At 42.0% G+C, this 15,532-nt stretch overlaps 1 protein-coding gene across 1 annotated transcript; it reads left to right on the plus strand.

Annotated features, from left to right (window-relative positions):
* Positions 1–10,048: 10,048 nt before the first annotated feature.
* Positions 10,049–14,550, plus strand: dlx3b (distal-less homeobox 3b). The gene is made up of 3 exons (XM_069906326.1): positions 10,049–10,634; positions 11,994–12,184; positions 13,347–14,550. The coding sequence occupies exons 1-3, from the start codon at positions 10,301–10,303 to the stop codon at positions 13,650–13,652; spliced, it is 831 nt and encodes a 276-aa protein (XP_069762427.1). The 5' UTR covers positions 10,049–10,300; the 3' UTR covers positions 13,653–14,550.
* The last annotated feature ends 982 nt before the right edge of the window (positions 14,551–15,532 follow it).

The following is a 15,532-nucleotide window of genomic DNA, read 5'->3' on the forward strand; positions in this document are numbered from 1 at the left end:
GTCTGCAGATCACTTCTGACCTATTGCTTTATCATAATTGACACAGTGAAGGCAAACATCAATTCAGATTTCAGATCAGATTTTAGATTTGTTGTCAGAGTACATACATGACACCACATGCAACACTGAGATGCTTTCTCCTGTGGGCCAGGCAGAATTTCCACTTATTGGTAGTGCAAGAATAAAGCTTTACACAACCTACACGTAAAGAAATGTAAACGAACTGACTGTGCAATACAGAGAAAAGCAATAAATTGCAAAAGCGAGAGTCCTTAAATGAGTCCCTGATTGAGTTCGTTGTCGAGGAGCTGATGGTGGAGGGGTAGCATTTGTTCCTGAACTTGGTGGTGCGAGTCTTGTGGCACCGAGACCTCTTTCCTGATGGCAGCAGCGAGAATGGAATATGTGGTGGGTGGTGTGGATCCCTGATGCTTGCTGCTGCTCTCCGACGGCAGCGTTCCCTGTAGATGTTCTCGATAATGGGGAAGGGTTTTTACCTGTTGTGTTCTGGGCTTTGTGCTCAGGGGTGTTGTTGTCCCCAGATTGTGATGCAGCACACTTTCCACCACAGAATACAGAAGTATTTCATAAAACAGGGTTGCAAATTTCATGGAAAAAAAATTTAACATTCTCAAAAAATGTTCCCATCAAAACTAAAATACCATTGGTGGTTTGGGAAAGGCTCAAATCACCTCTCCCCTCCTTGGCCCATAGGTTTGTTCTGCGGGTGCATGTTGAGTAAAGAAATACTTCAAGTCATCTGTGGGTGAGAAAAGGTTAAGAAGCTTTATTCTCTTTCTTTTTAAGTTATTTTTTATTGAGGTTTACAAAAAAATACAAAAATTAAACAGTACAATTATGTAAGGAAAACAAATTGTAATAAAAAGGGATAAAAAACATAATTCAGAACCCTACCACTCTACAAGGTTAGGAAAAAAAGAACTAGCGGTGGATATCAAGTGAGTTCAACCTGGAAATACAGTAGGCAGCACAGCATCGAAGGGCATGACAACCCTTTAATGGTCCATAAAAGGGTCCCATGTCTTTATTAATGAGTATTTTAATCTTTAATGGCATATCTATTTTTTTATAAACTTAAACAAGAAATAATATAATTTAACCATTTTGTGTGTGTATGTGTGTGTGTGTGTGTGTGTGTGTCTGTGTGTGTGTGTGTGTGTGTGTGCGTTTGTGTGTGTGTGTGTGTCTGTGTGTGCGTGTGTGTTTCTGTGTGTGTGTGTGTGTGTGTGCGCGTGCATGTGTGTTTCTGTGTGTGCGCGTGTGTGTGTGTGGGTGTGTGTCTGTGTGTGCGTGTGTGTGTGTGTGTATGTGTCTCTGTGTGTGCGTGGGTGTGTGTGTGGGTGTGTGTCTCTGTGTGTGTGTCTGTGTGTGTGTGTGTGTATGTGTGTGTCTGTGTGTGTGTGTGTCCCTGTGTGTGTGTGTCTCTGTGTGTGTGCGTGTGTGTGGGTGTCTCTCTGTGTGTGTGTGCATATGTCTGTGTGTGTGTGTGTGTGTGTGTGTGTGTGTCTCTGTGTGTGTGCGTGTGTGTGTGTCTGTGTGGGTGTGTGGGTGTGTGCCTCTGTGTGTGCGTGCGTGTGTGTGTCTCTGTTTGTGCATGTGTGTGTCTGTGTGTGTGTGTCTCTGTGTGTGTGCGTGTGTGTGTATGTGTGTGTCTGTGTGTGTGTGTCCCTGTGTGTGTGTGTGTGTCTCTGTGTGTGCGTGCGTGTGTGTGTGTGTGTGTGTGTCTGTATGTGTGTGTGTGTGTATGTGTGTGTATGTGGGTGTGTATCTCTGTGTGTGCGTGTGTGTCTCTGTGTGTGCGTGTGTGCGTGTGTGTCTCTGTGTGTGCGTGCGTGTGTGTGTCTCTGTGTGTGCGTGTGTGTGTGTCTGTTTGTGTGCGTGTGTGTGTGTGTCTGTGTGTGTGTGTGTGTGGAGGTATGTGTCTCTGTGTGTGCGTGTGTGTGTGACTCTGTGTGTGCATGTGTGTGTGTGTGTGTGCGTGTGTGTGTGTCTCTGTGTGTACATGTGTGTGTGTGTGTTTGTGTGTGTGTCTGTGTGTGTGTGGATGTGTATCTCTGTGTGTGCATGCATGTGTGTGTGTGTGTGTGTGTATCTGTGTGTGCGTGCGTGTGTGTGTGTGTGTGTGTGTGTGTGTATGTGTGTGTGTGTGTGTGTGTGTGTGTATGGGTGGGCGGAGTGTTATCTTTCAATTTAATTAAAACTGCACTTCTGGCTATCAATGATGTAAAATATAAAATTCAATTTTGAATTAAGTCAGTCAAACATCATCATCTTGAAATGACCAACTAAAGGGCAAGGTTTCAAATTAATGTTAAAAAACACTGATAATGTTTGAAAAATGTCTTTCCAAATTTTTTTATAAACTAGGGCAAGTACAAAACATGTGGATTAAAAAGCCTCAGAAATTTAACATTTAGAGATAAGTATTCAAAGATGGCATGATTAATTGAAATCATGTATTTAGTTTGAAAAAATAACATATAGTTTACATTATAAGCATATTTGAAATGTATGGATCTGAGTATATGTTAATTTTATATATATATATATATATATATGTAATGCAGAGGCACTAATCTATTTATGTAAAAGGCTCCGTTTTTAGGTCGAGATAGGGGTAGATTGGTTTTTTTAAGTCAGGTGGTTGGGTGGGGGGAGGGGTAGTATACTAATTTACTAATTTATTACTTTGTATTTTATTAATGAAGAATTGTAATAGGAGTATTTTATATATACATTCTTGTATTTTATATATTATAAATAAAGTTTTAAAAAATTATATTTATCACATAGAGGGTTCATATCAGACATAATTAACTTTGGACATATGTACTCTATGGACCACTTTAAATTGCAATAAGCAATGTTGTGCACAAAAGGAGGCCATATTAATCAAATTACAAATGGAATCCCAAAACCTCATCAGAGAATGAAAGATTCAAATCCTGATCCCAGTGTCTCATGATCTTAACTTATGAGGCTATTCTTAAATCAAGCAAAATGTTTAAAAAAAAAGAGATATTGAACCTTTATGAGAAAGTTGTCAATCAAGAATATTTGCCTCAGGAATTGCAGAAAGTCAGAGATCCGAACAAAAGGTCTAACTTGTAATTTTTTTTTCAAACGCGTTGATCGGTCCACAGAAGTCCACACAGTAATCATAATGAGACAATGGTCAAACTGGGATTTTAGTGTTTAAACATAACAAAGCAAATTCGATTTTGGGGGTGAGATTTAGTAAACATGTAATATTCAAGTAAAATTTCATCAGATGCAAGGATCGACAATGAGATAGACAACAGACTCGCCAAGGCAAATAGCGCCTTTGGAAGACTACACAAAAGAGTCTGGAAAAACAACCAACTGAAAAACCTCACAAAGATAAACGTATACAGAGCCGTTGTCATACCCACACTCCTGTTCGGCTCCGAATCATGGGTCCTCTACCGGCATCACCTACGGCTCCTAGAACGCTTCCACCAGCGTTGTTTCCGCTCCATCCTCAACATCCATTGGAGCGCTTTCATCCCTAACGTCGAAGTACTCGAGATGGCAGAGGTCGACAGCATTGAGTCCACGCTGCTGAAGATCCAGCTGCGCTGGGTGGGTCACGTCTCCAGAATGGAGGACCATCGCCTTCCCAAGATCGTGTTATATGGCGAGCTCTCCACTGGCCACCGTGACAGAGGTGCACCAAAGAAAAGGTACAAGGACTGCCTAAAGAAATCTCTTGGTGCCTGCCACATTGACCACCGCCAGTGGGCTGATATCGCCTCAAACCGTGCATCTTGGCGCCTCACAGTTCGGCGGGCAGCAACCTCCTTTGAAGAAGACCGCAGAGCCCACCTCACTGACAAAAGGCAAAGGAGGAAAAACCCAACACCCAACCCCAACCAACCAATTTTCCCCTGCAGCCGCTGCAACCGTGTCTGCCTGTCCCGCATCGGACTTGTCAGCCACAAACGAGCCTGCAGCTGACATGGACTTTTACCCCCTCCATAAATCTTCGTCCGCGAAGCTAAGCCAAAGAATATTCAAGTCAAGGTTCTGGATTCTGAACGGCTGAGTAATGTATTTTGGGAATTCATGTAAGTGTTGGTGTCAGCAGGCATAGTTCAAATATGTTAAATGACTGTAATTACAAATATTGTTTCAGAGCAAAATTCAATCATCTTGCAGAAGGCCTCATTTGAGACTTGGTACATATGTACACTGTGCACGTGCCATTTCAAGATTGAAGCTACTCAATATCCGCGTAAGATGTTTAATGCAAATGGTGTGTTACTTGTAATGTTCCCATTGTATTTTTAACTGAATAAAACAAGTCAATTTCTCCATAGCAACAAGTAGTTTGAATTTCAGGAGTCTGAAATAACAATATTAAAAATCGGGAAATATTCAGCGAACAGTCACTAGATGAATTATTTAGGGAACACTGACAGCAATGATTGAAACTTCATTCTCCCTCAGGTGCTGACATATCAGCGATCCATTTTGAGTATTTTCCGTTCATTATTTCAACTGTTGCAATGCTGTACTCAATGGTCTGCAAAAGCTCATTACTGAAATAAGAACAGAAAATGCCACTGAATTCTGTGGTCACCAATGGGAATCCTGGATGGTGTATGGTCTCCCGAGGGCAAGGGTCAGGGTGGTCTTGGAGCAGCTGCAGGGCATTCCGAATTGGGATAGTGAAATACAGGTAGAGGGGGGAAAAATCATGATGTGGCCCTACAAGCCAAATTTGGGGAGCTAGGGAAAAAGTAGTACAGTACATCGATGGTAGTAATCTCAGGATTATTATCTGTGTATGAACTAGTCAGAGGGGGAATAGCAGTATAGTTAGGACAGTGGTTTTCAACCTTTTTCTTTCCACTCACATGTCACCTTAAGTAATCCCTTACTGACCACAGAACATCTATGGCATCCTATGCAATAGGTGCTCTGTGGTTAGTAAGGGATTACTCAAGGTAGTATGTGAGTGGGTAAAAAAAAAGGTTGAGAACCACTGAGTTAGGATGAATATGTGGCTTGAGCAGTGGTGAAATGGACGAGTTTCAGCTTCCTAGGGCATTGGAACCAGTTCTGGGGGAAAAGGACAAACCTGCACACCTGAGCAGGATCAATATCCTAGGGGGAATATTAGCAAGTCCTGCTGGGGAGGGTTTAAATTAGTGTGGAGGTGGGAATCCAAGCAGAAAGACAGAGTGAACCAATGCTGACACAAAGCAAAAATTGGAAAAGAGAAATATAAGAGTGGGGTACATAAAAGCCAAATGCAAAAGGCACAAAGATACTAAATGGATAATTAGTGTAAGACACTTTATCCAAATGCCCTTTGGAATTCAAAGCAAGGTCAGTGAACTTGTGGCACAAATTAACAGAGTTGCAGAAGGAAAACCAAAAAGATCAGATTATTATTTAGGTGGTGAAAAATTGCAGCATGCGGTCATGTAGAGGGATGGGCATAAATTGAAAAAGGTTGGTTTGCAGGTGCAACAAGTAATCAAGATTCAAATGGAACGTTGGCCTTCATCACTAGTGAGGTTGAATTTAAGAGCACGGAAGTTCTGCTGCATTGTACAGGGCACTGGTGACTGGGCTGCCCCTGGAGTATTGCATGATCTCTTTACTCGAGAAAAGATACACTGGCTTTCATGTCAGTGCATAGAATGTTCACTAGGTTGATTCCAGAGATGAGAAGAGATTGAGTTGCCAACAATTACTGTAGATTCACTGGAATTTAGGAGAATGTGAGAGAATCTTATAGAAGCATACGAAAGGATGACAGAGATAAATGAGAGAGGGACTAGAACTACAGAGCACAACCTCACCTAGATGCTACCTGACTAAATATATTTAACACACAGTTGGAAAGATTTTTGCATCAAAGAGGAATTAAGGATTATAGTAAAAACGCAGGCAGGTGGAGCTGTCCACACCCAGATCAGCCTTGAATTTATTGAATAGTGGAGCGGGTTTGATGGGCCAGATTACCTACTCCTGCTCCTATTTCTTAGGTTCCTATGTCAGGTATCGATGAAGAAAGAAACAATGTTTATGGCCCAAATGTGCTGCATAAGAAAGGGCAGCAATTCTACAATTCGGAATATGCAGAAGTTCACAAACATTCAAGATTCTTGACGGCTGTTTCAGTGCGGAGATGTGGCTATCTGGCTGTCAGAGTATTTCTGTGGATTGCCGATCAGCCAGTGAGCTACTTAGCTCAGTGTCAGATTCATGTTAAAGTGCTTCACCAGGTAACAACAGCAGGTTCAGCAGGTGGGCACACAGGAATCAGTGGTTCTGTAGAAATTCTAAGCCAGTAGTTGAGCTGAAAATCTTTGCTTTTCTCTTTGTGGCTGAGATTTGTCCCATTAATTATTTCCAGCCCTTTCAGTTTGCATGTGCGAATTCCAGTATTGGCAGTATTGTGCTTCAGTCCATTGGTTCTCAAGCCATTGTGGAAATCACTGTGAAATGCCTGTGAAAATTTATTTATAAAACCACTTTCTCCAAAAAATAAAGTAAACAGAGTAGATGTTCAAAAACAATGGTCTATGATTTAAATTATTTCACAACATAGAGAGTGAGGAAGGATATTGGACAGTGGGGATATCTAAGGATCGAGATCATTTGGCAAGGTGGGTCAAAGAGTAGCAAATGGAATTTAACTCTAACAAGAGTTGTATATTGTTAAGTGAAACCTGTTTGGACTTAGGGAACAGAGTGACTGGTGGGCCCATGGAAGTGTTGTTGAAGAGAGAGTCCTAGATCTACAAAAGCATATCTTCCTAAAGTGGCAACACAGGAATCCAAGATGGTGAGGAAGGTATTTGTCACGTTTCTGTTCTTTGGGCTGGGTAGTGAGTATCAAAGTTGGGACATGTTGTACAAGGCGTTGTTTTTTTTTAACAAAAGTCTATTCAAACAGCAACAACCCGACAAAATGCAAACTATACACAGATCTGCATTTAAACATACCATTTATATTGTGAGAAGTTTGCAATAGGCAATAAATCAATACCTTCCGTCTGTTACATACAATTTACATTTTCAAATTAAAATCCCCTTGTTACTATTTACCCTTGGTGGGGGGGGGGGGGGGGGGGTCACTGTTGCCAGGGTGGTCCATATCTGAAAGGAGTTCACACGTTCTCCCCGGGTCTGCCTGGCTTTCCTCCAGGTCCCTCCCTCCTTTCAAAATGCAAGGGAGTTGTTGGTTAATTGGGATATTTAGGTGACACAGCCTCATGGACTGGAAGGCCTGTTACCGTGCTGTATGCCTAAATTTTAAAATAATTAAATTTGAAAGCTGTAGGTTAATTATGTTTGATGTCATTCAGTTCTGATGAACAAGACTTTCTGAGCACATCCATCATGTGATACACCTCACTTCTCGCCAGGCACGCACGTTATTAAAGCCAAACCAACATATGCAGGTGATATGTCAGAAATATACAATGCAGTCACAACAGTATTACCTTTTTGTTCAGCATGCAATCTTTCCTAGTCTTTAAATCATTTGTAGTATGTACTCTCCACTGTATCCAACCAAGTACTCAGATTTTTTAAAATGTACAAATATTTCAATATTCCTATTTTTAAACACATCATAAATTATAGTATTGTAACAGTCCACTTAATTATTAATCAAATTAATTAAGATGTGTTTGCGTTATCCCAGCTAGCTAAAAATGAAATGCTGGTGGCAAGATGACTAAAAATGGGCTTTTCAGATAGAGAAATCAAACAATAAAAGAAAAAAAAATGCACATTCAGGATCATCTGAAATAAATAGAAAATGCTGAAAACCCTAAAGGGGCCAGCAGTATATGTGGAAGGAGAAACAGTTAAATGTTTCAACTCTCGGACTTTTCATTCCAACTGGCCAACATGGTCCAATCCACCTTCAGACGAGTGAAATCGGACTTGGCAGTTCTATCCTGAGGAAACACTAGGCGGCACCGTTGTACATTGAATCGTTGCCTGTCATCCCGGGAGAGTGGAAAGAAGGAGGTTGACTCAATCGTTTGGTCAAAGTTATTTATTTAAAATGTGATTAAAGCGTGATGTCTCTTCTCACATTCTACAGCAGGCGAGTAAATGAGTGTCATTCACTTGAGGATTCGCTCTGTTTATTTTCCATGTGGTTGAATAATCTGTCAGAGAGAGATACAAGTGTATGGGGGAACAATTTTAACCAAGTGCGTTATTGTGCCTTCCCCTAACAACTAAATTGATTGTATCCCATTCTATTCACGCCGCACACAGTCAAAGGACCTCCCCCCACCCCCCCTTGCATTTATTGATTGCATGTTTGCCTGCCCCAGACCAAACACTTGGACCAGAAAGATCCAGGGCGGAGTGGGCTTTGGATTATTGCAATGTTCCAAATGCTCTCTTGCAGGTGACCAACATGGTCATCTCTCGCTGGCAAAGGTGCTGCATCTCAGCCACCGGGTGTTTTATCTCTTGTTGGCCCCTCTGAACACATGGCAGCGAATATATATCTCTTTAGAACCCACAGAAATGCCAGTCTCGACGCTGCGAGATGGGTTGATGAGTTCCTCCACCGTGTCTGTGCGCTTTGACTGCAATCACAGCGTCTGCGGGCTTTCGTGTTTCATTCCAGCTAAGAGAGATGTTCAGCCTTTTAACGGGGAAAGAATCTTAAGGTACTTCAACTGGGGTGACAGCTGCCCGTTCGGGAATACTACGGCCACTATTGGGAGAATTGACCAAAATGTACTGGCCACTCTTTATCGATAGATTCATTTGATCTTCACTCGTGTGGTTTCACGTGCTCTTTGGAAGAAGCTCTGTGCAAATTGGTGGTGCATTTTCCGCTTCGGATTCAACAACTACTCCCATTGCCTGTCAAGCAACCGACAACGTGCCATGAGAGTACCATGTAGTGTCAGGGTGGTGTCCTCTTTCTGACCAGAGTATTAGACAATACCATCGGAGAAAGGCTTTGTTCAAAGGGTGCACCTCAGAACCGCTGGGACGAACTTTTTGCGCGTCTGTTTTATACGACGGGGATGGCAAGAAGAAACCAAAATGTCATGGGCACATGCTGGTCGTAAACATGCCCCTTTCCAGCCACGTTCGGCTGGAATTGCTCATTCAAAATATAAAGTTAATCATTAAATTGCATGCAAAGTATTGTGTTGTGCTTTGCAAGATTTGTTGGGTTCGCGTGAGCATACAATTTAAAACGTTTATTACGGAAATGTTTTCTGGGTGGGGGGGGGGTGTTGACATTTTAGTTCTGCAGCGCTTTCTCGGTCTTCCTGCGGGTCTTAACTCTTTCTGGCGTGCCAGGTAAGCAATGAGTCATCCTGACGGCGCCTCTCGATAGAGTGACTCCGCGGGGATACATGTCACGGACAACCTTTCTGGTTTCCACCTTCTTCGAGGCGTGCGGAGGAAGGGGGTTTCGCAAAAGGAGGAGACAGCATTGTTTTCTGTGGGTGTGTGTGAGGCGTCTGAAACCATGCGGAACCTGCCGCGCAGGTTAGACCACACCTAACAAACTCCCAGCCAGCAAAACGGATGAGCTGTGGGTTTGAAGTCATTTTGCAGTTTGTCCACAGTTGGCATCAAAGAGAATTTAAAACGTGATGGCAGGTAGCGATAAATCCATCAATATAAACCGTATTACACCGAAAAGAAAACTATTTTCTAAAGCAAACCCCATTTGACTGAAACTTACTGGAACTCAGCAAACTTCGAGAGGAAAGGTTAATTGCAGATATTTCAAAGCACCTCGTGTAATATGCGTGTCGAAATCCCCTTTCAGTCCTTCTGAGATGCACGAGTTACAAAACAAAAGTTGCCCGGGTTAACTTCAATTGTTCTTTAAGTTGCCGAGCGGGGGACGAAAAGAAGCGTGCCAGAACTTGTCTGAGTCTTTTAAGACTCTTTTATGGGTTTTTTTTTGGAGGGAACATCTACCAACGGGCAGACATGTTTAATAATTGAGAAAGAGTGATAATGGACTTGGCTCCACAAACACGAGCGTGGGAAGTTGAAAAACTTGGACCGATTCTCCCGGCTACATCTCCGCAACCAATCGGATTCCTGTCTCCACCCTCCGTTTCTGATAATTAGGGGTTTAACCACGCCGGGCTCGTTGGGTTACATCAGTTTGCCTTGAGTTGCAAATGCTATAAGGATCTCGCTTCTCCGGAGCAGAGTGATGTGTGCATAGTTTGTGCTTTTCGGTTGAAAGATCAGATTTTTGTTTCCGTTTCTTGTGTTAAATCTCGGAAGAATGAGTGGGACGTACGAGAAAAAGCTTCCCGGTCTCCTGACGGACATTCAAGGTTCGATGGGATGTCATCCTGCGAAAGATTCTCCAACTCTTCCAGAGTCTACGGCGACAGATGTTGGTTACTATAACCCACAGTCCTGTCACCCTTCGCACGACTACTATCCAGCTTCAGCCTACTCTCAACCAGTGAACCATTATCCGTATCATCAGTTGAATTTGAACAGTCTTCCCGGGCCTGGCTCCTACTCAGAGAAGCCCGAGTATGTTTACAATAACTCGTACCGTCAGTATGGCCATTTCCACAGGGATCACCAAGTTTTGGCTGCCGAAAGAGGTAAGGGCTCGTCGAATTCCTGTCTGCGGCTAGAAACAGTTTTTGGAAGAGACGGAATGCCATTTCCAAAGTAATTGCTGCATTCTGCGACATGGGAGGAGAGCCATCGGTTGAAAAGACTGTCGGAGAGGGGTCTGTCTTTGCATCCGACTGATCGGCGGCTTCTGGCCGGTCACTCCATATTCCTAATCTGTCCATGCATGGTGACCCGAACCTGCCGAAACACTGAATGCACGTACTCGAACAGAGTGGCTGCACGGTAGATTTGACCCACCGTCTCCCGAGGCGAATCTTTCGGCTGTCTGGCGATGTTTAACGCGCACCCAAGGCACGGCGCTGCCCAGTCCTGGTTTTGTTGAGGGAACCACTGTAATCTTGACACGGCCCAAGTGACCTGGAAGGTCTCGGGGACCGAATACGCAAATTGCATGCACGTTCACGAGAGCAGCGGCCAGGATAAGAAAATCAGGTCTTCCCTGCTAAAGTGAAACCGGAACGCCGCGCAAATGTGAAAATCGCGGGGTTCTGGGACGGGATTTGTTTTTAAACTGTGGGATTTGCAGCGATCGGAATCGTGGAGGAGGTTGGAAATTTTCAGGAGCGCGGTGTGTCAAGTGACTTCCCCCTTTTTAATTAACGCACAAAGATTTGGGGGGGGGGGAGTAGGAATGGGACAGAGAAACTCTATTTCTAGACACACTTGAATAGATGGGGGGGGGGGGGGGGGCGGGTTAGGACCACCACCGAATTGCTGCTCCTCGTCGGAACGACCGCGGTTGGGTCACACTCGGTAGGAGCAAGCGAGAATATGGGGCGACAATCCTGCAGCCATGGTTCGGGGATTGTCAATTCTACTGGTAATAATAAAGATTGCAGGCGAGAAACTCCCGAGTCCGAGTATCTCCGTGGCGTGGTGAGTGACATCGCTGGAGTAACGCGCATTTTAATCTGTCACAATGCCCCCCATATGGGCGCACTCCAGACGTCAATATATAAAGTCACCAATACATAAACAGATTACACCAGGCATGAATGCAATGGAACTGGAAACCTGAAAAGAGATTTCCAGTATTCTCAAATCAGTCAATAAATCTCTCATATTTTGCAACCATAATAATTAAAGTTCTCCCTCTTTCAGCAATTTTGTGCAATGGAAAATAAAAGTTGACCTGAGTAGTAGGATGAGAAAGGCCTGGAGAATTCAGACAATTAACCACCGTGATGGCCTTGTACCATTCGTCGGGTTTTAATGTTATATTCCATTTCATTTATGCCACATTCCCACCGTGAAATTCTTTTGCTGTGTTGTGACATCTGGACCAGAGAGAATCTGTGTTTGAATGTTCGTGTTGTGCTAAGTTTCAGTAAAAGAAGAACCGGATCCCGAAGTAAGAATTGTGAACGGGAAACCCAAAAAGATCCGCAAACCGCGAACAATCTACTCCAGCTTCCAGCTGGCGGCTCTGCAGAAACGTTTCCAAAAGGCGCAGTATCTCGCTTTACCTGAGCGAGCCGAGCTCGCTGCTTCTCTGGGACTGACGCAAACACAGGTACACTCTAATCCCACAGTATCGGTGCGCCCAGTGCTTTTGCATTTCTCCCTATTACACCCCCCCCCCCCACCCCCCCAGGCTAAGGCTTGTCCTGGGAAGACGAAGTGGAGATTTCGATTCCACGCCCGTTTTGTTATTAGAAAGGCCTTGCCTTTCTTTCTTCACCCAGTCCACCAGCCAAGTTTCCTCCCAAATACCGCAGGTGTCTCCTCCGAACGTCCTTCCCAAACATGGTACATAATCTGGCAATACCATATCACTTGTACTTTGTTGCTTTGTTTTGTGAATCTACTTCAGGCTAAATAATCTTTCATAACATTTTGCCTTCAATATTTACCCTATGCCACTGTATCATTTTCGTATTGACAACCCTTATTCTTTATCATTAGAAAATAAAGCTTTGGGGAAGAAAAAGTACCAAATAAATTATGATAGAAAAGCTTTGACATACAGAGTTGCGGGTAAATTCATGGCCAGAGCTAAAGAAAACAGGAATGATGTGTATTCATAGTTCTAGATAAGTGACAAAGTGAAGTTCAGCAAATATTTATGTCCACATCATTCACTTTGAATGTACAAAAGTCATAGAATTTTTTGTTCCTCAGTCTGAACTGGAGAGGTTATTACCAGTGGCTTCATAGAAATAAGGGCCATAGCATTTCTGAAGCTCAGTTATTCGAAGAATTATGTCCCTCAGTTCTAATTTTGTTGTTATAATGCAGCATTGCCTGTTTGGTAAATGAGTTGTGACTTTAAGAGGACTAAACAATCTCCTCTACTGGAGATTTTATTGGACAACACAGGTTTTATTGGAACAGCATATTTCAGTTCAAAGTATTTCAGAAGAATTTGTTTTTTTCTGTTGCTTTCATTGTATTACTGAAAGAGGGTCCATGAATATCAGACACTCGATTAAGTGTTATTTTAGTAATTCAAAGTTTACATGTGTTACAAAGAAAATGTGAGACACTGACCATCAAAAGGAATCAGATAGCCACGAGAAAGCAAGTCGGTCAAAATAATTTTATGACAATAATATAGACATGAAATTCCAAGTGATGAATTATTTTGGTTCATCTTGTCATTATCGATATACATGTTCTCTGTACTTGATAATAAAATATTTCCTGTCAATTCTAAAAAAAAATTTGTTTTCCAGGTAAAAATCTGGTTTCAGAACAGAAGATCCAAATTTAAGAAATTATACAAAAATGGGGAACTCACAATGGAGCACAGTCCTAACAATAGTGACTCAATGGCATGCAATTCACCTCCTTCCCCAGCTATTTGGGAGAGTCACAGTTCGACTCGGAATCCCCTCCAGCACCAGACCCCACATAATTCTTCTCAGAGCTACCTGGAAGACTTCAATCACTGGTACCCAACGCACCCCTCAGGCTCTCACTTATCAGCAACGAGTTCGCTACACCAGCCCCCACCTCAGAGTACTGGAGCAGTATACTAAAACTTTTATTTTTACATCGAAACTTTGAACTTTTTGCCTTTTACTGTATTGGAAAACAAAATCAACTTACATGTATCTAGCGCATTTTAGCATTGGGGTGAAAGCTCGTTAGAAAATGAATAAATAAATTTCAACATCTACACCATGAAGAATGAGGGCAAAAATAATTAGCCATCAATTACTACAAGTACTTTCAAGAGTCCCTGCACCCCTTTTATTTTGTATGTGTAGTAACAGACATCTGTTGTAAATAATAACAAAACTGTATATCAGTGAAAATAGATCGGAGCATTTTGTAACTGTCAGTTGTCGCTGCACACATATCCCAATTTCAGTAACAGACAATATTCGGCATTCTTTGTGTCTGTTTTATTATGTTATTTAAGGTTTTTTTTTTGCTTATTGGAGTGGTTAAGTTATTACTGCCTGTATATTATTAGATTAGGAGCCAGTTTGTTTGATGTAGCAGATAAATGTATCCAATGAATTATGTCCAATGCAGTATGATGTTAAACACAGAATTCACTGTAAAATAGAAACTCAACTTGCAGTAGTAATATGATGGAGCACAAATGTTTTGACAAATAACAGAAACTGTATTTATGATATTCTGTCTGAAGTTATCTTTTTTTTTCTAAAATAAGTGTACATAAAATTTTACACATCAATTGTAGAATAATAATTAAGAAACTATCCTTGCGGGTAATTTTGAAGAACCTGTGTGACACTGGGAGAGGAGTGTTCCTCAAAGAGATTCAACATTTCATTGGAACTATTTGGCCTGTAAATGACATGCAAAAGACAATCACCTCTGTTGTAACTTATGGTCTGTTTTGTACTAAAATATTTTAAATGTTCTTGAGAGTAATGTTAATAAAACTCATCATTCCATGACTTACCTTATTTGCCTTATTTTGCAAAAAGAAATGATTATGCCATGAATAATATTGACAAGAATAGCTACTCAAACCTAAACTCGTACTTATAATATTGCCTCATTAAAAACACCATAATTAATGGAACATTCATACTTTCACATGAAGTTCCTGGAAGTGCCATTTTGAAAGTGCTCCAGGTTAGTTTAAAGAATACGATGACCTGAAGTCTACACCTGTATTTCACAGAGGACAATGGCATTCGATCTATAAAAGTATGAGATAGTTCACCGATTGAGATTCTAATCCGTTTCATGGATCATGCTTCAATACAACATTCCAAGAGCAGAAAGTGTTAAAATGATGTATAACTGAATGAAAAATATAATTCTGCAAAAGGACGGCATGTGGACAGCAAATAGTTAAAAGTGCACCCTTCATCTGCTATTAAAGCCAGTTTGGTTTGAGGGCTGCGTGCAAAAGCTCTATAGGCGACAGCGAGGCAGACATACTGGAGACACTGAGTTGTGTGGAGCAGGATTTTATTAGGCACGACTGCCAGAAAAAAAAACTGCTCCATCGCCTGGGGTTAATATCGTGCTAGAACTCACATACCAGCAAGTGCATCAAAGCTATTGCAATTGCCAGACTGACTGCAACAGAAGCTGCCCGATTTAACCCTATTCTTACCAAACTCTGCTTCGAATACAATACAGGTCCTCAAGGCAAGGGGGACCTGTGCATCATTTAAAACTGAAACGGTGCTGGGGTTGGAGGAGGGGAGTGGGTGAAGATTATAACTTCATCTAAATGACAAAAGTTTTTGTGTTATTCCGCCCTACCTTTTCTTTAAATCTTAAGGTGGAAATCCAGTTCAACCATTTTCATTTTCCTCAGGTAATCAACTAGAATTGGAGATGTAAATTATCAATTCAGGGAGTGAGTTTTAACAGCACTGGCCGTGATAACTTTTAAAATAATTTGACACATTCCTCGTTCAGACTT

Source organism: Narcine bancroftii, chromosome 12 (genome assembly GCF_036971445.1).
Source record: "Narcine bancroftii isolate sNarBan1 chromosome 12, sNarBan1.hap1, whole genome shotgun sequence".
Classification (NCBI taxonomy): Eukaryota; Metazoa; Chordata; class Chondrichthyes; order Torpediniformes; family Narcinidae; genus Narcine; species Narcine bancroftii.

Bases quoted from the DNA above. Each gene is read 5' to 3' on its own strand.
- dlx3b (XM_069906326.1), top strand. From the start codon at position 10,301: ATGAGTGGGACGTACGAGAAAAAGCTTCCCGGTCTCCTGACGGACATT. The intron at 10,635-11,993 runs GTAAGGGCTCGT...TGTTGTGCTAAG, and splicing joins AGTTTTGGCTGCCGAAAGAG to TTTCAGTAAAAGAAGAACCG. The intron at 12,185-13,346 runs GTACACTCTAAT...TTTGTTTTCCAG, and splicing joins TGGGACTGACGCAAACACAG to GTAAAAATCTGGTTTCAGAA.